Genomic DNA, 25,255 nt, shown 5'->3' on the forward strand with positions numbered 1-25,255 from the left:
GATATCTGGGTGTTCTATTAACAAAAGAGATGAAACAACTTGATACAACAAACTATCTGAATTAAGAAAAAAAAAGAAAAAAGAAGACATGGCTATTAAGTTTCAAGGCTTTTCCATAGAGGTTTGAAAATAAAGAACGGCTGCATAAAAGCATGAGATTCAAAAAGATTCAAGTGCATTGCCTCTTCAGAGCAAAGGACCAGTTCTAACTACTGCATGCTGCTTTTAAATTGTTAGAATAAAAGTATACAAATTTTCTAGTTCATAGGAACAACCAGAATCATACTATAAAAGATATCTGTATCTGCATCTACTTCCTGTACTCAGCTAACATCCTGCCAAGATTCAGGCACCCACTACTAATGGTGTTCTCTCTCCATTACTCCAGTGTCTTGGTTCCAAGTTTACTAACGGACAATAATGACCTAGTTCTTTGCAAACAGCTTGCACATACATGCAATGCATCAAATAAATGTATGTCCAGTAAGAAGAAAAGGCTGCAACAGAAGCAGAATTTTCTTCACTTAAAGGACCACAGAAGAAATATCATCAGAATGCTTAAGGGGTCTGTGAAGAAACAGGTGTTGCATGGGATCCCATTAGCAAGGAAACTGTATTGTGTGAGTACTCTCAAACATGCAAAAGTCGTGCCCACCAGCATGGTACAGGCATGGGTTTTTACACTAACGTTATTTAAACAGACCACTACTCTTTATGAAGGCACCAACATTTTTAGATTATAAAAATAAATTAAAAAAAAAAAACTCTGGTGAGTCTGTATAGAAGCATGCTATGGACTTTAGTCAAAAAACAAGCTGGAAACAAAGACTTCGTCTCCCCCTTGACCCTTCAGAAGCAAGAGTGCCACTCTGCTGTTTTTCTAGCCAATGTCTGCTCTTAAGAACTGAACCTCAAAACACCTCCTTGCAAACCTACATGGAAAAAGATTAAAAAGAAAGAATCAGACATCACTGAAACTCTACATTCTTACTCAAAATGTGGGACACATCACAGGGAAGATGTGTACAGTATAATGTATACACTCCAAAAAGCCCACACACAGCAGGTACAGCTGACTCTTGACCTATTGGACCTGGAAAGCTCAACTGAAACACGCTAAACTACCAAGACATCAAGATTAGTAAGCAGTTTTAAAATAACTAACACTGAATACATCAGTATAGGTGTCAGAACAATGACTAAAACATACTGAAGATGTTTTTGGTAACTTTCACAAATCCCCAGGAATTAACATTCAAAGTTACCTCCAATCCAACTTCTCAACCAAGAAGGCACAGATCAGAAATCCAGTTCTATTGAAGCCATGTGTGCAATGGACACCTAGACAAGACAATAAAAGAGTATAATCATTTGAAAGTAGTTTTGACAAACACAGAATCACAGAATCAATGAGACTGGAAAAGACCTGTAAAATCATTAAGTCCAGCTGTTACCACAGGACTGTCAAGGCCACCACTAAACCATCTCACAGGGCCTCATCTACACAGTTTCTGAACACCTCCAGGGACAGTGAGTCCACCACTTCCCTGGGCAACCTGTTCCAATACCTGATTACCCTCAGATATTGTCTAAGGTGGATGTTTTGCTGACCTTCTTCCTGACTTCTCCAAGGATTGACAATTCAATCATTTTGTGATCACTTTGCCCAAGAGAGCCTCCAACCATCACATCACTCCCCAGTCCTTCTCTATTTGTGAACAGTAGATCTAGCCAGGCATCTCCCCTAGTTGAGTCACTAACCAGCTAGGTTAGGAAGTTAGCTTCCACACACTCCAAGAACTTCCTGGATTGTTTCTTCTGTGCTGTGTTGTACTTTCAGCAGACATCTAGCAGGTTGAAGTCCCCCACAAGAACAAGGGAAAACAATTGTGAAACTTCTCCCAGTTGTTTGAAGAGCACTTCATCTGTAGCTTCATCCTGGCTGGGTGGTCTATAACAGATTCCTACCAGGATATCTGCTTGGTTGGCCTTCCCTTCACACACAAACATTCAGCCTTCTCATTCGCACCATTGAGTTGAAGGCAATTGATGCACTCTGACATACAATGCAACCTCACCACCTTTTTGCTTGCCTATCTCTTTTGAAGAGCTTGTAGCCATCCATTGCAGCACTCCAACCATGCTAAGCATTCCATGTTTCTGTGATGGCGATTATGTCATGATTTCCCTGCATGCTTTAGTTTCACAAGTGTGTTTTTGGATCCTTCTACCTTCATCAGTAACATTAAAGACTTACATACCTTCCTATCAAGGCAGCCCAGACCACATAAGGCACATAAGCCTAAAAGCCATTTATTACATTCATTCTGCAAATTATTAGCAACAAGAGTACAGGATACTTCAGTTTATCCCAATTCAAGAGCACTACCTTACTGCAACTGAAATGCAGCTAATGCAGGTAAGTTTCAAAACATTTTTCATGACTGCTCAAATGCTTATCAGAAGACAATGCAATCAAATTCAATAATTGTGCTTTTAGTGAATTCAATAAGCATAATGTTCATTTCCCACCATCAGGCATAAAAACCATATCCAGATTACCCTATGTGAAACCTGAAAGAGGTGTCAGCAGACCACAATTCTATTTCAAATTTGCTATTACCATGCTAAGACCAGCCTTATTAATTTGGAAAAAAAAATAAAAAAAAAAATGGCAGAGTATAATCACCTTGGATTACTTATCTTCTCAATGTCAGAATAAAAGAATTAAGTCTTCAGCCTCTATTTTATTGAATTCAGCCCCCAGTGAAAGGAGGAGAAGTCAAATGCATTGGAACCTTTTTTTCTCTCAAGTCAACAGCACCATCTAGTGAGAAGTAAGCCAGCCTAAAAACCTGTGCTGTTAAAAATGTCATGATTCCAGCAAGACACTGCCTCTTCCTCATACTGCGTTTAAAATTACAAATATCAAAGGTTCCACTAACACCTAGCACAAATGTTCTTAATATTCACAAATTTTTCAGTCGTGACCACAGAACTGTTCAGGTTGGAAAGGACTTGTAACATCATCAAGTCCAACGGTTAACGCCAAGTCCACCACTAAACCGTATCTACTCAGAGCCTCATCTACACATCTTTTAAATACCTTCAGGCATGATGACCCCATCACTTCCCCGGGCAGCCTGTTCCAATGCCTGGCAACCCTTTCAGTTAAGACATTTTTCCTAATATCCAATTCAAACTTTCCCTGGTGCAACTTGAGGCTGTTACCTCTTGTTCTAGACTGACACCCACCTCACTACAGCCTCCTTTCACATAGTTGTAGAGAGCAAGAAGGTCTTCCCTGAGACTCCATTTCTCCGGGTTAAACAATCCCAGTTCCCTCAGCCGTGCCTTATCAGGCCCTTCACCAGCTTTGTTGCACTTCTCTGGACACGCTCCAGCACCTCAATGTCTTTCTTGTAGTGAGGGGCCCAAAACTGAACACAGGATTAGAGGGGCAGCCCCACCAGTAGCCAGTACAGGGGGATGATCGCTGCCCTGGCCCTGCTGGCCACACTATTTCTGATACAGGCCAGGATGCTGTTGGCCTTCTCGGCTGCCTGGGCACAAGCTGGATCATGGTCAGTGGCCATCAATCAGCAGTTCCAGGTTCTTTCCTGCCCGCAGCTTTCCAGCCACTCTTCCCCAAGCCTGGAGCATTGTTGCATGGGGTTGCTGTAATCCAAGTACAGGACCCAACACCATAAAGCAAGTAATTTTAAGCTAGTACTACTGCTCTACCATAGTTAGCAAAGTAAGTTGAGCAGCAAATAATTTAACACTCAGACAAAATGTTAATATCTATCTGTTTTTATATATGCTCCCCTACACTGCAAGTATTTCTTTCGGTTTTACTGGACATCCAAGAAATGCCTATGAAGAGTAGACTGATAAAACTTATCTGCATAAACAGAAATACAACTGTATCGGGGTCAGGTTTTGTGCCCACCCCACCAAACTTGCCTTCTTACTGAAGAAAGGCAAAAACCATAACAAATTTCTTGTATGCCTCCATTCTAACAATTTAATAATATTTAAAACTGTGTAACTTGAATCAAAGTGAATTTTAGCTTCTTTATAGAATTTATTCCCACAAACATTTCTCCATTGTTTTCTGCTTAAGGAAAATTTTTGCATTTTGTTTCCTTAAGGTTGGCAAGCATGCTCCAGTCCTTCAAGCTGCAAAAATAAAGTTTCCATCCTATATTGTTTTAGCTGAATAGAAAATTGTGTTCAGCTATCATTCACATTTCAGTCTCTTTTCATATCTAATCTTGATACTGGAAATTAAATTGCACACAATTGCTATCAGTAAGTCCTGCAACTGTTACTGCTACCAAGAAGGTTGTCAATAATTTTATGCACATGACAAAAGATAAGAAGCATATCAGCAATGAGACCAACAGCTTGGAAGAGAAAGATCACAGAGGGTGCAGTCCTATCGCTGCTGCAGACGGCTTTCACTTTTGATAAAAACATCTTCCATGCCAGTCTCTCTAATGCTCTGTCACAGGTAATAAGTGGCCAGAACCAAATCCAACTTTTCAGTAATTAATGAAAGGGGAATGGAAAATCCTTAATTTCTCTTTTACTGTGAAAGCCAAAACCACAGTTTATCTAAAAGCTTAGTCTTTTAAGCCTCATTATTTTCTCCTTGATTCTAATTGACCTTTTTTCTATAGAGGTAAAGCAATCTACATAATACAAGAACATTCAAAAAATTCATAAAAGTCAAAAAGTTAGTGACTCAATGCTAAAAATGGCATTTTAAAGTTTGAAGTATCAGTTAAATGTGTCTACTATTTATAGGACATCACCATGCTATCCATGCTCCATACAAATTGCTGACCATAACAACATCTCAAGTTCTGAAATATTGTTGGTGGACAAGGTGGAGGAACTGTGAAAGGAGAGTGAAAAATTAGGAACTGCTAAATGAGAGTGAGTGGGATCAGACATCCAACAGTATTTCAAGTTCTGGTGCAAGCTCTGAAATACTGCTGATGACTGATCCCCCTCACTCACATTTAGCATTTCCTCATTTTTCAGATCAAATACTTGCATTACAGTTCAGAGAAGAAAACATAGGTCTCAAATTAAAATTGTACTCTATGTGAAATAAGGAAATAATAAAGTACCTAAAAGAAAAATTTGTGGAAAAGTGTGAGCTCAAATTAAATCTCTCAAGCACTGGGGGAAAAAAACAAAATTCAGTGGTATCCTGTGACAGGGCAGGAGGCAACGGGCACAAACTGAAACACAATAAATTGTGTTTAAACATACGGAAAAAAACCCCAAACCTGTATATTATAAGGATGAACAAACACTGGAAGAGGTTGCCAGAAGATATTGTGCGGTCTCCAAGCTTGGATATAATGAAAACCCAAAGGGGCACAGTCCTGAGCAAGCTGCTTTAGCTGGCCCTGCTCTAAGGAAGGGCGAGTGACTAGCTGATTTCACCAGGTCCCTTCCAACAACCTCAGCTACTGCACAGTTCCATGATTCCATAAGAATGCTGAACTAAATTAACATACCAGCATGGTTTACCAAGCTGTTATCAACAAGACCTACACAAACAACTGTTCCATGCACTCCTAAGTTGCATAGACACTCAGATTCAGGAAGGCTGCAGAATTATCATCGAAGAGGGTTGAGAACAATGCCCATTCTGACTCTAGAAACTCAGCTACGAAGTATTTCTTGTCTCTGACAGTTTGCAGATAAAGTTAAACATTAATACACTCAACAGACAACAGAATAAAATCGTTCTAACTAAACCTAGAAGCTACCCAAATTGAACTGAGAACTCACTTTACTCTGGGTGAAAAAAAAAATTATCCTTAGGAACATTCGAATATTCACTGCTGAACAGTACATAAAAAAAAAAAAAACAGAAAAAAAAGACACCCCACCACCCATGATACAGCCTAATATCTATTACCAGTTTCCAACAAATAACCACAGCATCACAGAATCAACCAAGTTGGAAAAGACCTGGAAGATCAAGTCCAACCATTACCAGAGGACTGCCAAGTCCAAAGATAAACCATGTCACTGAGGGCCTCATCTACACAGTTTCTGATCACTTCCAGGCATGGTGATTCCACCCCTTCCCTGGGCAGCCTGTTCCAATGCCTGACCTTCTGGGAAGAAATTTTTCCTAAACATCTGATCTAAATATCCCTTGGTGCAAAACTTGAGGCTGTTTCCTCTTGTCCTATCAGTTGTTACCTGGGTGAAGAGATTGACACCCACCTCCCTCCATCCTCCTTTTAGATAGTTGTAGGGAACAATAAGGTGTCCCTCCCCCCCGAGCCCTCCCTTCTCCAGACTAAACAACTGCAGCTCCCTCTGCCGTTCCTCACCAGACCTGTGCTCCAGACCCTACACCAGCTTCCTTACCCTTCTCTGGGCACACTTGAGCACCTCAAAGTCTGTCTTACACTGTGATCAGCCAGCTCACAAAATTTGCTAAAGAATCTCTGATCATTCAGTTATCAAATATGATTTCAAATAAACCAGACCATCACATGCCAAAACAATACCTAGACAATACACAACCTCCATTTCTACAGGCAGAAGTTACAAAACCACAATGCAAGTATTACATATTTGTTGACAGTTCTTAAGCCTGTGTATTTTTCCTCATGAAGTTGACAGCTGTAATCAAAGTGATGGATGGAGAAACATACTAGTTTCTGGAGTAAAAGCATCAAATCTCTACATGCATAAACGCTGTACTGAGGAAATTCCTTTGCTTAGAGTTTTTAGAGACTGCAGCTATGAGCAAGTATGAAATAAATTAACAGTAAAAATGAGTGATGGATATAAGACATACCTATAAACTCTGAGGGATTCTTATCACTGAAGTGCTCACACACACGAATAAATGTTTCTGTATTTTCAGGTGTAGGGCATTCACCATGCCTGAAAAACACAGGAACACACAGATTAGGAGCCAGCTGGGGGAAGGGGAAGAGGAAAAAGAAAAAAAAATTACTTCAGTGCAATCCTTCATATTAAAAGCTAAATATTGTAAAAGTGCTGACAACTTACCCTTTACACTGGAGCTTTATGTATTTAATCCCTTCTTTTTCTATATCGTTTCTATCGTAGAATCTAGTGGTGTTGGTCAAGTCTACCAGTAAACCCATTTTAACCTAGAAAAGACCAAACAAACCAAAACAAATTTAAATATGAGGTTCAAATATCAGTGCATAAATACTGAACAGCCAGTAACATCTAAATTAAAACAAATGGCAGGCTACAGCTGCACATTTAAAAATTCTTAAATACTGCATTTGTTCACAAAATGCTGTATTTTACCACCACAGTCATCTGTGTTTCTTTGTGAAACCTGGTGTCAATTAGCAGTAGCCATCAGTGCAAAAACTTGTTTGTCCCCACCAATGTTTCTAAACAAGACAGGTCTGCTAACAGCAAGAAGTACCTGGCAAATAATTATTTTTATGTATTAAAATACAAGTAAGATGGAATCAGATGCTCTTTATGCTTTAAATAAAACAGTATTAAACACTGACACAGTGGAATTATCATAAAAATATTAACTATTAAGACTAAGTATACTTGCAGAAAAAAAATAACTCATTTTAATTTACCTATGCATTAAATTAAGAGTGCAAAACACACACATTTTCAAGTTCAAAACAAAAAAATTCCCTTAAGTTCTCAGAAATATTTTATTCAAAGCTAAAATGTGAAGTAACCTGAAATCTTCAGAGATTCTGCCAGTAACTAAGGTGGCAGTGTCAAGCCCTCCGATGTTAGGATGCACCTGAATTCAGGCTGCTTTGACCACTCTACCCTCATGTATCCCCTAGTGCATGAACTTAGTTTCTCAGTGTTTGCTTTTTATAGCTGTAAAATACATCTTTCAAAGCAGCCTTGTGGAAGTTACTGTTTTAAAAGTAAGATAGAAACCAGAAATTCCACTGGGTGGCATCCAACACACAGAGAACATCAGCAAAGTGGTCCTTGATCCAAACAAAACTTCCACCAACCATAACCTCCCAGTATTACTGCGCAAAAACAACTGACTGACACACCTGTGTACTGAAAGTATTCCTGCTTTCCTGCCTTAACAGTCCAAGTAATTGTTTTCAGTCATAATGCTGAATGTCATGTTTTTGAGTAGGATCCTCACTATGAAACAATATGTCTTTTTAAAGGCATTTTAAGAGGCTTAGTCTAGCAAAATCCTTGTTTCATAGCTTTACCTTTTTTAAAGATATATCAATAGAGCACTTAAAAATACACTAACGCTGATGCATGTTACACATGCAAAAACATAGAACACTGCATCTAAAACTGAAGCACATACTCATAAACAGGATTTTGATTTACCTTTAGGTTTTATTTACCTTTAGGTCAACAGACTGGCAATAATTTAGCAGTGCAGTTGAAAGAACTGCAAATTAAAACACTGCTTCCAGACCATTCAGAAAAGATAAATTCCAATTATAACTGGAATACAGTTCAGAAACAGCTGCTTCACATAGGTATATTGTTCAGCAGACCCCAAAGACAAATTTCCAGTTATCTACAGAGCTAGTTATCCATGGTATTCAAAGCTCTGAGGATATACTTTCACAATAATTTTACAATATTTTATCAGATTTTAAAAAGCATCGTTATGTCAACGTAAACAGCAGTAAACATTTATAGTTTAATAGCCAAATCACTTCTGGATTTCACCTTGTTTACTTCAACCTTGTATGTTTTATTTATAATTCTTTATTCACTTTTTTTACTCTGTTTTGCAGAAATACAAGCTATTTCAGTAGGGGCCCACATGAAAACAATGTTACATCACCTGAAACTTCAGATACATAGTGCCAACATGTGCTAAGCATACAGACTAACAGTATACTGGCCAGCTATTTGTTTTGTAGGAAGCATACAAAAGCAATTAATTCAATGATTACTTCCCTCCCCCTTCATTCTCAACAGCATTTACCAAGTATCTCGAAGACTGCTTAATTCACAAGGAAGACCACACTGAATTTCCAGGTACTACACAGTAGGTCCATAGCACTATGACACTGGCATAAACCAGCTGGAAATAACCGTTCTAAGAAGAATGACATATTACAACATCAGTACTTCCAGGTGATCATACAGAACAACAACTAAAATAGAAAAGCATACATAAATGAGCTAGGTTTATAAAATCTATGTAGATATTTTTCTACCATTCTACACAAGCAATGGCTCCATAGAGGGAATCCGCAGAATATCTTCCAGTAACATGCCATGCTCCCAAATAAGCATGAGGATCTCCCTTTTGTGTTCTGCATCCTACCAATAGTGTGATTAAAGTTGACAAAAAGACTGATGTGAGAATCAGGTGTATTATCACCAGAGAGCTCTTGACTATGAAGCCACATAAATGACACCCTAACTGCCCTCCTCCATAACTTATACATAGAGCTCAGCTTGACAATCTATTCTTTTATGTACAATACAGGGTTAGCTGTAACTCTTCCAAGGTGTCCTCAGCTAAGGAGAAAAAAAAAGTTATTTTTCAAAGTAAGATTAAGATTTAATGAAAATACCACTTAAAAGTAAAGGTTTCTGCATTCAGTCCCATTCTAGTAAGAAAGAAGACATTCCAAAATGTGAGTAACTCTTCGGGGGGAGAGAGGGGGAGACAACCTGCATCATCTGACAGTCTAGAGAATGGGAAAAAGAACTGCAAGGAAACAACCTTTAATAAAAACATGAAGACAGATTAAAGGGTAACACTGTTTAATGTATCAACTTGTTCAAGAACTACAAAAAGAAATGCAAGTGATTTTCAGAACAGTTTCATACCCTCCCACCCAAAAGCAAGAAAGACAGAATTCCATTTTAGTGCTGAAAACTCAAAGCCAGTTCCCAGCCTCACTATTCTCAAATACCAGTAGCTTCAAATGTTCCCACCAGAACATTCCGACCAGAAGCCTCCAAACTCTTACTACAATGAAGAATTAACATTAAGATGATGCACAGAAGCACAAAAAAAGTAATTTTATATCAAAGACTTTGAGCTCAAAAAAGACTTGCATGCTTTTCCCTCAACTTTTAGAAATTACTCTTTTGAACATACAGATTTCCATTTTCTGGCTGACATGTAAATCCTAGGAGAACACTACGACATATTTCAGGCCCAAAGTGCCACCAAGTGTTCGGAATGTTGCATTTAATTTGAATAGGAGAATGAAATACAGCAAAATGCCTGCTAGAGAGGAAATTCTCTACTATGGAACTCTAAGGCTTCTGGCCTGTTATTCCTTTATCATTATTACAAATCACTCCATATACAAGTGAAGAACTTGTGAAGTGACATTGTTCCTCACACATTTCAGAGCAGTAAATGAAGCAGGCATCAGATACAATCCAGCCAAAGCTATGAAAGCATGTATGGCATTTAAAGCGTATAAGGTCTGAAAGTAGTTTCCTTGCCTTCCACAAAGCATAAACATTTGCTCTCTCAGTTCATGGGATTAGCTGCATGTAACACACTACAATTTAGATAGTGCAAGGCAAAAGGATAAAGAAATTTTAAAAAAGCAGGGGAATTATTTAATACAATGAATACACAATTATGACGTTCCAAAAATCTGTGTGATTCCCACTGTACCACAGGAATCATAATATTTCAGTTACTGAACTGGGATTATATTATGCTTGTCCTGACCAACCAGAATTCTCTCCTATAGAACAGACATGTACTTTCATTATGCAGGTGCTTTGCTCTGTTCCGAATCCCTGACATCACACCAGCCATCACAGTCATTCTCTGTCATGCTCGCTTAAGTTTGCTCCTAGAAAGTTCTTAATAGAACTGATTTTTGAAAGACTATCTATGCTAAAATGGAAAATAAAAATGTTTCTCCAGCCAATGCTTCACTTGAATCACATCTTTCAGCCCACCATACCCAGTGAATGACACAGCTTTGGAAGAAAGAATAATTTTAAATTGTTGAGCAACTTCTCAATAAAACATACATTTATTTCTCACAAGGACTGTTGCAACACTGCAATCTTGGACACCACATTGAAACACAACTGGAACTAGTTATTTTTCTTGCTTCTAATAGTAACAGATAACTGCAGCTTGAAATTCTCATACATACAATATACCATGATCTTCATACCACATTAATTCTGCTCATACTTTGGCCAGGCTATCCACGTCCTCCTGCAGTAATGAAAGCCTTCTCCCTCACTTTTCTCCATTCTAGCTATCTCCAGCTATTAATGCCTTCTGCATGTGCTCTGTTGCTGCTGTGCAATTAAATGGGCTTAGCTAGGTTCCCCTTGTATGACCCCAGAAGTTTCTTATTAGACATTGGAACTTGAAAATATTCTCCCCAGGAGGGAGAGAGAATACTACAATACACTGAATTCCCACCAGTCCCAGGATTTTTTTTTCTTGCAGATCTTATTTGAGGAAAATAGTTTAAATCAGTGACTGAATTTATCTGTGAAAACAATGAAGTGGCTGACAAGTGATAACTAGTTTTCCTACTAAGAATACTGTAACTTGAGTATACTAAATGCCCAAACATTCTTTTGAGTTAATGTCCTAGTTCTTTGTAATAGAACTAAAACTACCTTTTACGAAGTATAAACAGTACTAGACTACATACTTAAAGAAAAAAAAATTGGGGTTTTTGAGACTATTAAGATACTATGTCAATATTGGCAATCAGAAGAAAACCAGGATTGCCATCCCTGATCAAATCAGTTTCTAAAGTTCAGGTTTTCAGCAACCAGCTCCACGAGAAAAAGGGATCACACAGGAAGCTTGTTAGAGAAAGTTCCTCCCACACTGATGTTGTCTTAAATGCTGAACCAGTACCTTCAAAAATCTGTGGTAGCAGTAATACCTCACTATTACAAAAATACAGATGTAGAAATTTCTGAAGTCTCTTATTTAGAAGATAAATTATACAGACTTAATCAATAACCAGGTGCCAGAAGTGATTAGTTCTGCAAAGTATTAGCAGTAGAGCACACTGCAGTAAAATGATGAGAATCATGCACTATGAGCTACTTTTGCCTTACAAAAATCCGTTTTCCAAGGTCTCCTCAATTGCACATTCATCTTATTGCCAGATCATTGGTAAACTGATGCTCTACAAATATAGTATTCCAGTAACCCACTGCATATTTCAGTAAATAAAAAAGTCATGTTTTAAAATAGAAAACATTTAGCAACAAAACCAAGGTTCAAGACAATATAATAGAGTGGGAATAGGGAGTTTTAGAAAATGTCTTAGAAAATGTCTATCTTCTGCCTGTTAACCAAAATTACCCAAATACAAGTGAGGATCCTCATGCTAGTAACTGTACTATCAGATTCTAATCATCTGATGACACTCAAGACATTATGGATTTGTAGCACTGCAATAGAACTGATTGATGTGCCTACTGGATGGGCTATGAAGGCCCACCATGACTTTTTTTTTGGTGGCAAGTGACTAACAAGTAAATAGTGAGAAACTGAATAAACCTACAAGGTTCCCTATAACTTCAAAACATACGCAGAATTTTAAATTACTTTAAACTATGAATAAGATTGGTTTGGAAAATTCTAGGTATGCCCACTAAAGCTGGTCAGAGTCAAAACCAATATAATGCATAAAAGAGGAAATCAAATAGAATTTAGATGCATAGATCCAAGAATTAGAAGAAAAATCCTATCAGTTCAAGCACTTGAGAACAGGCATTTACACTTCATTGATAGTACTTTCTTATCACATTAGCCCACAGGTGCTTCTATCGCTGCTACACCGAGTACCTCACCATCTGCTTTATAACTAAGCCTAAATAAGATTCATAAAATGGAGATTATCATATTTTAGTCACCTGATTCTTCCAGTGTTTAAGCTCTGATATTGCTAAACAAGTTCAGAATTAATTTAACTTAGATCAATGGCAATAAAAGAAACAAACAAAAACCACAGAAGTAGCACTATTAGTTTACATAACACATAGTAAAAACAAAATGGTACTATCTTTCTATATAGCAGTTTAATAAACAGATTAAAAGAATTAGGTTGTAGGCCTTTCTTGCCTAGCAGGTTCAAACTCCGATTTCCCACATCTCCAGATGCACTGGAGTGGGCACAACACTTCACAGACCTACATGAAAGGCTGGAAAGGTCCTGTTCCCCATCTTTGTCATTAAATAAGTGCTATGGTGCAGAGCAGCATGCAGGTTGAAGTAGATGGACAGAAATAGGAGAAACAATTTAAAAATAAGCCAAAAGCACAGCTCTATCACCCAATGATAAAGGTATCCACCCACCTTCTTGGGTCCTATTTTTTTAAATCGTTGCTCCTGTATTTTTTCCCCCTATTCATGCATTTTGTTTTTCCACTAAAAAGTTATTGGATAAAATCCGTAAGTCATTTTCTTCAACATTTGGGTATGCCAGATTAGATACCATAAAGCATCTATGTATTCTATGCATCAAAAGAAGAAAATATTGCACTGAAACTACAGAAGACTTGTATGAAATTCTCCTGTCACTTTCAAATGTTTTCACTCCTTAAGCAAAATTGCAACTTAATGTATCTATACACGAGTAATTTGTAAAACTACAAACTTGGACTATCTAAATGTTGACAATGACATCTCTCCAAGATACAAGAGTAGTAACAAAGAAGAATGAGATTATTGCTGCTAACACAGTGAATGAGCTGGAGGGGTTTGCACAGTTCGTGACTCTAAGAAAGTGCTTTTGGAAACTGAGGATTTGCAGAGAAAACCTGAAAAAGTAAATAAAAAAAAATAAATTTTCCATACCGATGTCCCAAAGGAAGCCACCAACAACTTTTTTCCTAAAACTGAAAAGCAACATTTGAATGAATAATAATAATGTTTCAGTTACTAGAAAATGTAACTTTACCTTCAGACTCTTTAAGTAGTTGGATAACATACTCGGGTGAAAACGATTTTCTTCAGCAACCTGTTCATCATATCTTGGTCCTAACATTGTCTTCAAAGGTAAAAACTTCCCTATGAAAGATAATCAAATTTTGCAGTATGTATATTCATATGTACACTTATAACTTAGCAATTTCAAAGCAACATGCTGAGCAGATTTAGAGGTTCGCCTTCAATGAAAAATAATCACAGGAAAAGTATCAATAGCAGTTGAAGTGGAACATTTCTTCAGTCAGTTTTTTTAGTCATTTTTTTAGTGAGTTCTCAGAACTCACAAATATGTTTATAAGTTTAAAGGAAAGACAGTCCAAAGTGATTTAACATTTTTAGGTAGCTTTTAGTGTGATTTAAGCTGCAGAGCTACAGCACACAACAGAACAGGGAACATTTAAACTCAATCCACTTAAAAACATGAAAATAGCATTTTAAAAGACAGTTTGTTACCCAACTTGTAAACATCAAGCTTTGATTACCTGTAAACATAAAACATGGTAAAGATTGCTGACCAAAAAAAAGAGAAAAAGAAAAAAGGCATATCTACACACTACAGATCTTTCTAATGTGCTCCTTAAGACTTGTTGGAAGAGATCTGCATCAGTGTTCAAAGTTCCCCTGAAACACAACACCTACATGTGCTTCAGACATTGAAGAACCATAACACAACCACAACAAAAACTTGACTGGAATTAGTACTAGCTGGACTGCATCCATCACTCCCTAGAAACTCAAATTATTATTTTATTAATATCAATTTTATTTTTTGTCAACCATATCCACCACAGAATATCTGCAATAATCTCATTAGAGATACCTAGCTCTTCCTGAACAACAGCAAACTACAGGCATGCCTCTCCCTCCAAGTGCAGGATATACAGACCCAACAGCATTTCCTATGCTTCTAAACAGGCAAGAATTTAATAGTCCAGGTCACTTCCACCATGCCTGCCTGGGAAGCAGCACACCTCCTCCCACATGCACCAGAGACACTGCACTGCAGTTAGTTGTGGAAACTGAATGCAAATCAATAGGAAAAAGGACACCTGACATACATCACCAAGGTGATATAGGCAGAGAGTAAAACTGGGACAACCTCAGCATTCCTAAATAGCTATGAAGATATCTAAATTAATTATAGCCCAAGACTGATCAAATAAACCCTCCCCCGAGAAACAGGGGGGAGAGGAGGGAATTATGCCACAAAATAATTCCTCACCTCCCTTTTTGTTTGTTTTTAATAAAATCGGGTCCATGCTTTTAACAAGACAGCCCTTCTAAGACCAAAAGGAAATGCAACCATATAATTGTACGGCACAGAAGAGCTGCAGAATTTTTTTTAATCCAGAAAGAACTCTAAAGAGCACCAGACATAAACCTTCCACAAAGAAAATATTGCTGGATTCTGATGTTGCCAAATTATATCTCTAAAATGCTTCTAATAGCAGTAAATGCCAGCCAGGACCTTGACACACTTGAGAGGCAGGCCCTTGCAAACCTCATGAAGTTCAACAGGGACAAGTTCAAGATTCTATACATGGGTCATAAATACATGCATAAATACAGGCTGGGAAGAAAAAGGGTTGAGAGCCACCCTGAGGACAAGGACTTGGAGGTGCTAGTTGGTAAGAAGCTCAACATGACCCAGCAGCAACACACTTCTTCACGCTGAACAACTCCAACTCTCAGCCTGTCACTTCCTCATGATGAAAGAAACAAAATCCTCCTGTTTTCAGCAAAACAAAGCCACATTGAAAGAAGACACTAAAATGCTCATTGTATTCAGCTAGAAATCAAGTCTTGAGAGAGAAGCTCACTAATCTTTGTGAAAACTGAAAAACACCATTTTTGCTAAATGAATGATGCCGAGAGCAGCATTCTCTAGACAATTAAAATTCATAGAGTTCTCTGTGCCCTAAATTTTATCAAAAATTCTTATATAGTCTAAAATAAGTATTTAACTTCTACGAAAGGGACATTATAAACCACAAAAGACAGTTATGGAAACTGAGAAGCTTTACACAACATGTTAGCTCAGGTTTGACATTCGAAACACCTTATCATATGTGACTGAGACTATTCCAAACTTTACAGCTGTAAGTAAAGTTACACAGTCATGCAGTGAACATACACAGTGAGTTTATAAGTCACTTAAATTTATTTGACTGTTAGAAGAAATCGTAACTTCATTTTACTTCCTTTGCCTTTTTACTCCACAGTTATACATCCTCCTCCCTGGTCACGAAAATTGGGTTGACTTCTCCGTTTCCTCATTTATTGACCTATCTGCTTTTTCTTTCTTCTTTGTGTTCCTTGTCATCTTCAGCCCTATCATTCAGCCTCTCTCACTGTTAACCCTTCCACATTAACTTGTAATCTTCCTCTGTACAGACTGATTATGCAAATCCTAATTTTGGATGATCTTAATGCAAAAACCTACCGTCACCATAAGTTTTGCAAAACACCAAGCATGCTTCAAAGGTTTTATAAATTTGTCACTCCCATCCCAATACATCCACTCACTCATTACAGAACATGAAGAATGTAATTAACTTTCCTTAGCCAAGGCATTCAAGAAAAGGACCTTTATTGACAAAAGAGTCAACAGATACAAAAGAAAACTACCATCCCTTATGAGATGCCAGGAAAAGAGAAAAGAGTTGGAAGACAGTGCTTGAAGGTTAAGATCATTTCCTGTAGGATCTGATTAGAGACTGCACATTTGCACTGAAGACTCTCGTGTTCCCCATCTTCTAGAATAGAAAACAAACACATTCATTCTCTTCTCAGCAGTGCCCTTGATTTAGTGTCTGATTTGCATTTTGATTTCCTTCTGAGCAACCATAATAATACATTCCTGTTCATCACCAAGATAAGACAGACACAATTTAGTCAGCATCCCCTGCAGCATTTGAAGATCTTCACACAGCTGTGGAAGGGATAAGAATTCTAATAGAGACCATTTACTATCACTTCTAAAGATCAAACCCAGATCGTCAGAAGTATTTAGATGCCCAACTTCTACAAATGCCAGTTTGTATCACTGAGAAACAGCTTATATGTCAACAAACAAGCTGTCTGCCAAGTCTAGAATAGAGCAGTGAATTCCTATAATTTGGTTCAAATTTAGGGAAATTTTATAATCAGATTATGAAAACAATGGCTCTTTTTTGTCATTTCATTTTGGTTTTGTTTAAATAAATTAATTCACTTCAAATCTGTCAAATAGTTTTGGAAAGTGGATATTAAAAACCATTTTCCAAATTAGTTACCTGTATAACAGATGTTTTTTCTTCAGGCTGAAAAATAGGTAAAAATTCTACAACAGCCCAGTATGTGACAGCATCAAGTGGATAAACCCAAGAGAACTCAAAGTGAAAAATGCAAAACGTCACATTTCCAACATATACATGCTTTCATTTTGGTACATTAGAATCCTAGAGCATGCCAGTGGAAATGCTACCCTTAATTTAGTCTAATTTTCTGTGACAGGAAGCTATTGACTCAATATGTGACAGTAGCCACTAATAATGTATGACCATGGTATGTTTAGACTGAGCAAAAATTAGGAAGGCTAGACTCTGTAACCTGAACAAGGTTAAGAAAGGGAAATCTGAATAAAATGAAATAGTAAAATCTAAAATCAAAAAAGACAAGACTAAAAACATCACCACCTTAAAAAGTAACAGTCTTCTGTTTCCAAGAACAACTATGCTGGGTCAAGACATCCATTTCAGCTAGTATCTCATTAACAAAACAGATGCCTAGGAAAGTGTTAAAACAATGACAATCCATCACTGGATTATTCTCTCCACCTACAAGCTATAGCTCAGCAAATTCCTGAACCAGAGGCATTACTTATTTGAGGTGCTGTCTCCATAACCACTTGCAGTATGGATGATTTTAATAATATCACTGTTCTGCATGTACACCTAGAACGGGTTTAACTAACATGAATCAATAAGAGATTAAAAGAGACTGCTGAGACACTTCCCATGTCTCTCCTTCAATATCTTGCTAGCACTTCCCATGGGAAAACCAAAATGAACTGGGTTTTCTGTGGGTATAAAAAGTAGGTACCTCCAGAGATGGCAATGACAAGGAAGTAAGGCTGAAACAACCTGATCACTTCAGATCTAAGAGTTCAGAGAAAGTTCTTTTCATCAAGTACTGAGGTGTTACCACAATACAATAAATGTGAAAATGTGGCATTCTGATGAACCATAAAACCAGAAAGCGGGAGAAAATCACCAAGATTTAAAGAAGTAAACTGGAAAATAATGGGAGATGTAGATCAATTCACCTCATTCAGAATGAAGGGTCCTGTTAACCTGAATGAATCCAATCTCACCAAGAGAAGAGCTCCAAGACTCATTGGTACTTGTATTTGAACTCACGTGGAAATTCTACATACCACAGCCATAAGACAAAGAGTGACCAAACACTTGATGAGTACTAGTCCTCAGAAGCCGGACAAACCTTGCTCAGCAACATTATTACTATTACACTATCAGATGGGAATAAAGTCATGCACAGATGCTAAGAAATTTGACTGAAATACTAATTAAAACCAGACTGTAACGCACCTCAGAGACAATATCAACATCAAACTCTAAAAAATGCTTTCTCTATAAAGGTGTTAGATGTCTTTGAACATAAAATAACAAAAAAACAGGAGAGAAAACTGATGGTGTATTGTGACTTTTGGTAAGTTGTACACTCTAAAGACCTAAAAATCAGGTGAACTAATATAAGAATACATAACAATAAAGCAGCCAAAGTAATGAACCAAGCACTTTTTTTTGTGCAATAACTTCTTGTGGATGATCACAGTGAATGGAAAAGAATAACCTTGCAGTTACTGAATAAACAAACACACAAGCAGTGATGGCACAGCAGATGACATGCTGATGACCTGGATTCTTGCTTACTCTATGCTGCTATTTTTGAGAAGCCATGGCTTAAAGGACAGACAAACAAACAAAAGAGACAACTTCTAGAGATCAAGAACTTGCTGAGAAGTAAAACAAAGAATAGAGTCATTAGTCTATTTTTGTTGTGGCCAAAGGCTAACAATTTATGCTATCAAATCTCTTATTAGATACAAAGCCAATGATCAGGAAAAAGAGATAACGGAGACAAATACAGCAATGCTGCTATTTAACTGAGTCAAGTTCACAAAAATATAAGGAACTCAAAGGAAACCAGTAAACACAGAAAATGAACAATCAGTATTAAATACTGACATGTCAAATAATTAATACTGTTGGGAAAATTAAGCCTATTGAGATGTCTCACTAGGTTCTAAATAAACTTGTCAGTAGTCATCATGGTCTTTAGTTTCACAATCAAATGTTGTAAAAAAACGTAAGATGATGACGTAGAAACATGGGATAGAAAAATGTAAGAATTGTAACTATTAAGCAAATCATGGCATAGTGCCATCTAGAACAGCAGCAACTGCTGAGTTTTGTAAAAGTACCTTTAAATTATTGCAGGCAGAAATATGAACAAAGTAAAAACTAGAAAAATATTGTGGGGAGAAGACTGGGGGTTGCAATTGCTTATCTTGTAAAGAAAACCTTGAGGAAAGCAGAAACAGAAAAGCTTGCTTACTCTACCCCATACCAGGCAGCAAGAGAAACATTCATCTTAAGTCAATATGGTAGTTAACTCACAATCAAAAAAGGTGTTTACGTGAGCCCTAATTCACTGCCACCAGATGCAGCAAGACTAGATACCTAGCAACAATCCAGTGTATTACAGGTAAGAATATCCAAGATGACAGCATTCACCGACACATGTGGGAAACACATGAAACTTTGGAGCACAATGTTCAAACATCTTCCAGCTAAGCAGCTTAGGAATGCACCAGTGACCAGTCAGCCCAGTAACAGACCAAGACTCATAATCATCGGAGCCTTCAGGAAAAGGAAGCAAGCAAGGAAGAGGCTGCACAGGGAACCAGTCAGTGCTGAGATATGGCTCCACTTCAGTAGCTTCTGCACACCCGGCTGCCGTCTCGCTCATTAGACGTAACGGCTGGGAAAAGTCTTAGTGCAAAGCGAGAACTGAGCATTAAGGATCCTGAGAGCAGGAGAGAGCCCATACCCCTTCAAGAGGGTCGGGCGAATCGGTCCCAGGGATTGCACCAGCCGAACTGAAAGCGAGCTTCTGTGCTGAAGGCAGAACCCTGCTGCCAGCTGGGCTTTAACTAAAACAGCCGTCCTACGGGAAGACAGCTCCAGGACAAGCCCCGGCGCAGGGAGCGCATGAGGGAACAGCCCCGCACCAGCACCGCCGCGGCACAGGACAAAGAGGGCCCGAAGGGGCTGCAGTGGCACCAAGGAGGCCATCGCCCGTCCCACGACGCTGCGGAAAAGCGGGGAGCGGCGGGCAGAGGAGCGAAGCGGTGGGCGAGGGGGCGCCCCCGCTGGTACCAGACCGCCACCCCGGGCAGGGTGGAACCGGGCAGGGCACGGCAGGGCAGGACCGGGCTGGGCCGGGCCTCGCCGGGCGCTCACCTGCCACGGGCTGTCCCCTCCTGGGGCAGTGGAGCCAGCGCGGCGGGATCTTGTTGTAGGACATGGCGGGGACCGGGCGGCGGCTGCCCGCCCGCAGGGGAAGGGAAGGGAGGGGAGAGACGCGGGGAGCGGGGCAGCCTCAGGGCACCCAGCGGCCCCTCGCCCGCGGCGCCTTCATTCAGACCCAGCTCCGCCTCAGCCGCCGCCAGCCCACAGTGCACCGCGGGCGCCGCTTCCGCTTCCGGGCCGCGGCCCGCAGCTGCTTGCCGCAGGCGGGGACTGGGGGCGTCTGGGCTTTAGGGGAGAGCGGAACGGGCCGCGCCGCGTCGGTGTGGTGCTGGGCTGTGTAGCTCCGCAAACCAGAGGTGCCGGTTGGTCTCTTGTCTCCGAAAATGTATGTTGGGGGCGGTAAAGGTTCCCAGTGAAAGGCGAGGTTTTCCTGGGAAGAGGACGGCCAAAGCTATGGTTCCTCAGCCTGGAGAGGAGGTAGCCAGATAGGGTCACAGGCTCCTCCGAGCCAAACTAGTGGGAGCTGGGCTGGAGATTTTGGAGGGATCGCTTGTCCGGAGCTTCCGGACTCCCCGGGAAGGGCTGTTGCGCATGTGGAGAGTTCATGTGAGCACAAGAGAGACTGGGCAGGAGATAGAAAGTAATTGAAGGCTATTAAAGTAACTGGCTGCGTCAGGCTCGGGAAACGTCATGAGCTGAGAATAGCTGTAGGCTTGGACAGACATGTTTGCTCTGGTTTTGGTTTTCCATTGCTGTTCACGTATAGCTGAAATTGGGGGTGGAAATAGATGTATCTCTGTCCAGATAATAGAGAAACTGTGCTAGTCTGCTTGTAATAGGTACGCTACTATAGCGGAGATGCATCCGTACTGGTGTCATGGTTTGAGCCCAGCCAGCAGCTAAGTACCTTGCAACCACTTACCTTCCCCCACCAGTGGGATGGGGTGGAGAAGCAGTGGGAACAAAAGGTAAAAACTCGTGGGTTGAGAGAAAAAACGGTTTAATAATTTAAATAAAAGTAAAATAATAATACAATGATCATAATATTAAATAGAGATGAACTAATAAGCCCTGCACTTCCCCCTCAAAAATCGAAACAAGTGATGCACAATACTGTTGCTCCCCACCCACTGACCTATACCCAGCCCAACCCGAGCAGCAGGTGACTGTTTCCTGCTGCATTTTATCACTCTAGATTTTATTAGACATATTTTCTTCCATGGAATATTCTTTCATACTAATTGAAGTAGTCAGTTAAGTAGTTTGCATATCTGAGTCATTAGGTTCTCATACCACAGTAGAAGTTTCTGACTGTCTTCTAGGGCTTTTGTGATCTTCAGAAACTAGTTTTAAAATTCTAGATAAAATTTAAAATCTTGCTTGCTACATCAAAGGACTATTTTTATTATTTTCCTTAACTGTTAAATACACTGCCATTAAAACATTATTTAATTATGTTTGAAATAAGGTGCTGACTTTTCTGTTACAAAAGAAACAAGCAACAGTTAGACACCAGGTGGTGCTGAAGACCAGCTTGAAAAAAAAGCGAAACGAGTGCAAGGAGTGTTCAGAAAGAGCAAGAAGCAAAGGACTCCATTTCTTATTTCAGTAAACTAGGAGCAACATACATTAACATCAGCAGTATGGCACAATTAGGAACAAAACTATTTCAGAGGTAAAGAATAGCACAAAAACCGTATGAATGAGCAATAATCTCTGTGTTTGTCATCTAGCTTTAAGATTCTGATATGTGTTTAAAACAAACTTAACAGCTACAGAGCAAAAATGCCATGTGAATGTCATAGTTAACTGAGAGGATATGTACATCTGGCTTTATTTAGCAATGCACAAGATTAGAATTTTTTAATACAAGGTAGGGAGTTAAATGAAGCATAAATGAAGCAAAATGAGCTTAGCCAAGTATCATCCATAGTTCAGCATTTTGGTGGTTCTGAGATGAGTTGAGAAAGTCCCTCTGACTAGCTGATCAGCAAAGCACCTTCACCACACTCTAGGGCTTTTCCTGAGTTGTGATACTTAGGTCTGTTTGCCGCATACCATCTTGCTCCACATCAGGTACTAAAAATGATGACAGTTTGAAGCCAGTTAATGAGAAAGGAGAAAGCAGTGTCACAGCTTCTATGGAGTAGGATGAGCAGCTCATGGTGACATGGGAATGGTGGTTTTCATCTGGATTTTAAAAGTGAATATGCTATAAATAGGACATTACATTAGGAATGCAATACAGGACAGAGAATACTGAAGCAGGGAATAATCCCTGTTGCTGCCTTCATTGCTCAGTGTATTTCTTAGGGAATTTTACATGGGGAAAATTCAATCACCAGAAAGACCAGCGTTCTCCAGATTATTCCAGAGAATAGAGCATTCACGTTTGAGAATGTGTTGTTGCACTGCCTCCCACAAATAAAGCACAGATTTCAAGCAACTCTATTTACTCTTAACTTGATCTTGTGCTTTGTGACGTGTCCTTATGGTCTGGAAAACTCAGTTATTTACAGCTCATCAGCTGACATTACATGTTGTGCATAAACAATTTACACTGGACTTTGACACGTTAGACGTTTTGAAGCAATTTACACAGGCACAGGATGATGTTTGCGTGTGACATCAAACAGCCTTTGTGAACGGGCATACTTTCCTGCCTTTGTAACGTTAGTAGTTAAGATGATTTTTTCCTGGTGTAACAGCAGAGGGCAGCGGTGTACTCATGTCACCTTCACAAGCCGACAAAGCTGTGTCTGAGCAAGGAACATATAGGTGGCCCTAGTGCTCGTTGCAGGGTTTGCTTTGAGAAAGCAACTGTTTAGCAGTCTATGATACAACGTTTCCTCTTTTCTCCGTATCAGTTCTCTTTCATCTAGAGGCATTCAGATGCCTGTATTCTTACTCTGGTTTCAGCTCACCAATTTAAATGCTTTTCCTGGCAGAGAAGACACTACGATCAGGAAGTCATTTTCCTAAGATGTGTTTCATCCTTTGGGCCATGGGTACATTGACTTTGGTTTCAGCTCATTGTTTCAGATAATGGAGAGTTGCATTTGTCTTCTCACTTGACTTAAACCCATAAAAAAAAAATACCACACACTACCCACATGCACACACTTTAACACTTTCCTAATTGCAAACTGAACATTTACTCAAATTATTGCTGATTAATAATTTTACACATTTATTGTCATATATTAATATTGTAAGTAGCTAGATAATTTAAGTTACTTGTTCACTTGTTCTGTGCAAAGTGGATGAATTATGTATTTTGCCTGAAGGAAGAACACGTGGTGTTGCCCTCTTCTGTACTGACATAGGTCAACAATGCTATTACTGTTCTGTTTCAGTATAACATTATTTTCCATGTGTTCATAAAGTAATAATGAACATAAAAAGAAAATAAAAACATCCCTTAGGATGTTCTATGAAGCAGGCATTTCTGACTCTTATTTGGTAAATACATTTTCTTAAAAAAACAAAGATCAAACGTATTATTTGCTAACCTGAGACTACCACAGGACTTAAGTGAAAGTAATTATGAAAGAAGCTAACTGTATGCAAACATGATTCATGCAGTGTTATTTTTCTACGTTATGGTATAGGTGTTCACCTGTAAAGAAACTTGATGCTATAAATTTGTAAGCTATCATATATGGAACAGAGAAAAATATATTTTTATGCTTTATTTACTGATTCAATGAATTAATTTCTTATTTGTTTTAATGTTCATGGCAAACTGACTTATGACAAAATGGATGACTAGTACAGTGTTCCTTTATGACTGATTTACTTTCAGTGTGCATAACACTTTCATGGGGAGGGGTGAGTACTGTCTAAATCTGAAGAAATATTTTAACTTTTTTGGTACTACAGTCATATTTTATGCCAATAATACTTAGATTCTAATAGTATCAGAAGCAAAACCAAAACCCTAAAAAACAGTAGAATGAGAACATACTTTGAGAAATTAAAAGTTAGTATTATGGTTGCTTATGGTTAAGTTCTCTAAATACATACGTAGGCTTCCACATTTAAAAAGGCTAAGTATGCACTCACTAAAAAAAATGCTAGGAGCTCAACACTTTTTCACTTATTTGATTGGTGTCAACAAATAATTAAGAACCCAATTTCTGAGACAAATTCTTTTTCTGCTGCAATATATTTAAGAAAATGTCATTTACAGTGTTCTTCCTATAGAAAGCTTTGAGAGGACATCATAAACAAAAATATTAGTATGTAGTCTTCACAACATTAGGGGGCACCATGATCTCACAGACTTAAAATGATGTAAGTTTAAGTAAAGGTACTTTTCCTGTCCAAAGTAAACAGGAAACAACATAAAATAGCAAAAACAACTCCTGGAGTCACTCCCTAGTGTGAGATTATGATACAGTTCTTAATAAAATTTCCAACAGAAGACAACCCAGACATTTAGTAGAACACAAACTACACCCTGCTTTCTGTAAGAGTAATAAAACTAACAGACTAATGGATGCAATATAAGCATCTTGCTTTCAAGTCTTTATTTAAATCTTAAATTTTCCTTCAGGGTTTCATTCTGGAAATACAACATTTTCAGCTCAAGCATTAGTTCAACCCGTAAATCTGTGTACAGGCAGGGAGCACGCAGATGCAGCTTGGGATGCAGCTGCTTTAAATCCCTGGCACTGAATTTAGTATCATGCTTGGGATAATCACCATAAGGTATCACACTACATCACCAAACACGTGTGCTATAATGATGACATATGAATCT

The 25,255-nt window shown here is 38.8% G+C and overlaps 1 protein-coding gene across 2 annotated transcripts in view; it reads right to left on the reverse strand.

The window, feature by feature from the left end:
- RNGTT (RNA guanylyltransferase and 5'-phosphatase) overlaps nt 1–20,721 on the reverse strand; it is a 186,034-nt gene extending 165,313 nt beyond the window's left edge. Inside the window, exons 1-5 of one of the 2 annotated variants that reach the window (XM_005153114.4) lie at nt 20,482–20,721; nt 13,926–14,035; nt 7,060–7,163; nt 6,842–6,930; nt 1,266–1,341 (exon numbers count right to left, since the gene is read on the reverse strand). In XM_005153114.4, coding sequence (XP_005153171.2) covers nt 1,266–1,341; nt 6,842–6,930; nt 7,060–7,163; nt 13,926–14,035; nt 20,482–20,545 — 443 coding nt within the window. In that variant the 5' untranslated portion in view covers nt 20,546–20,721. Of the gene's footprint in view, nt 1–1,265; nt 1,342–6,841; nt 6,931–7,059; nt 7,164–8,980; nt 9,056–13,925; nt 14,036–20,481 lie in introns of those variants that run through there. The other variant, XM_034060850.1, reaches the window with a different exon arrangement.
- Nucleotides 20,722–25,255: the final 4,534 nt, after the last annotated feature.

Source organism: Melopsittacus undulatus, chromosome 3, assembly GCF_012275295.1.
Source record: "Melopsittacus undulatus isolate bMelUnd1 chromosome 3, bMelUnd1.mat.Z, whole genome shotgun sequence".
In the NCBI taxonomy this organism is placed as follows: domain Eukaryota; kingdom Metazoa; phylum Chordata; class Aves; order Psittaciformes; family Psittaculidae; genus Melopsittacus; species Melopsittacus undulatus.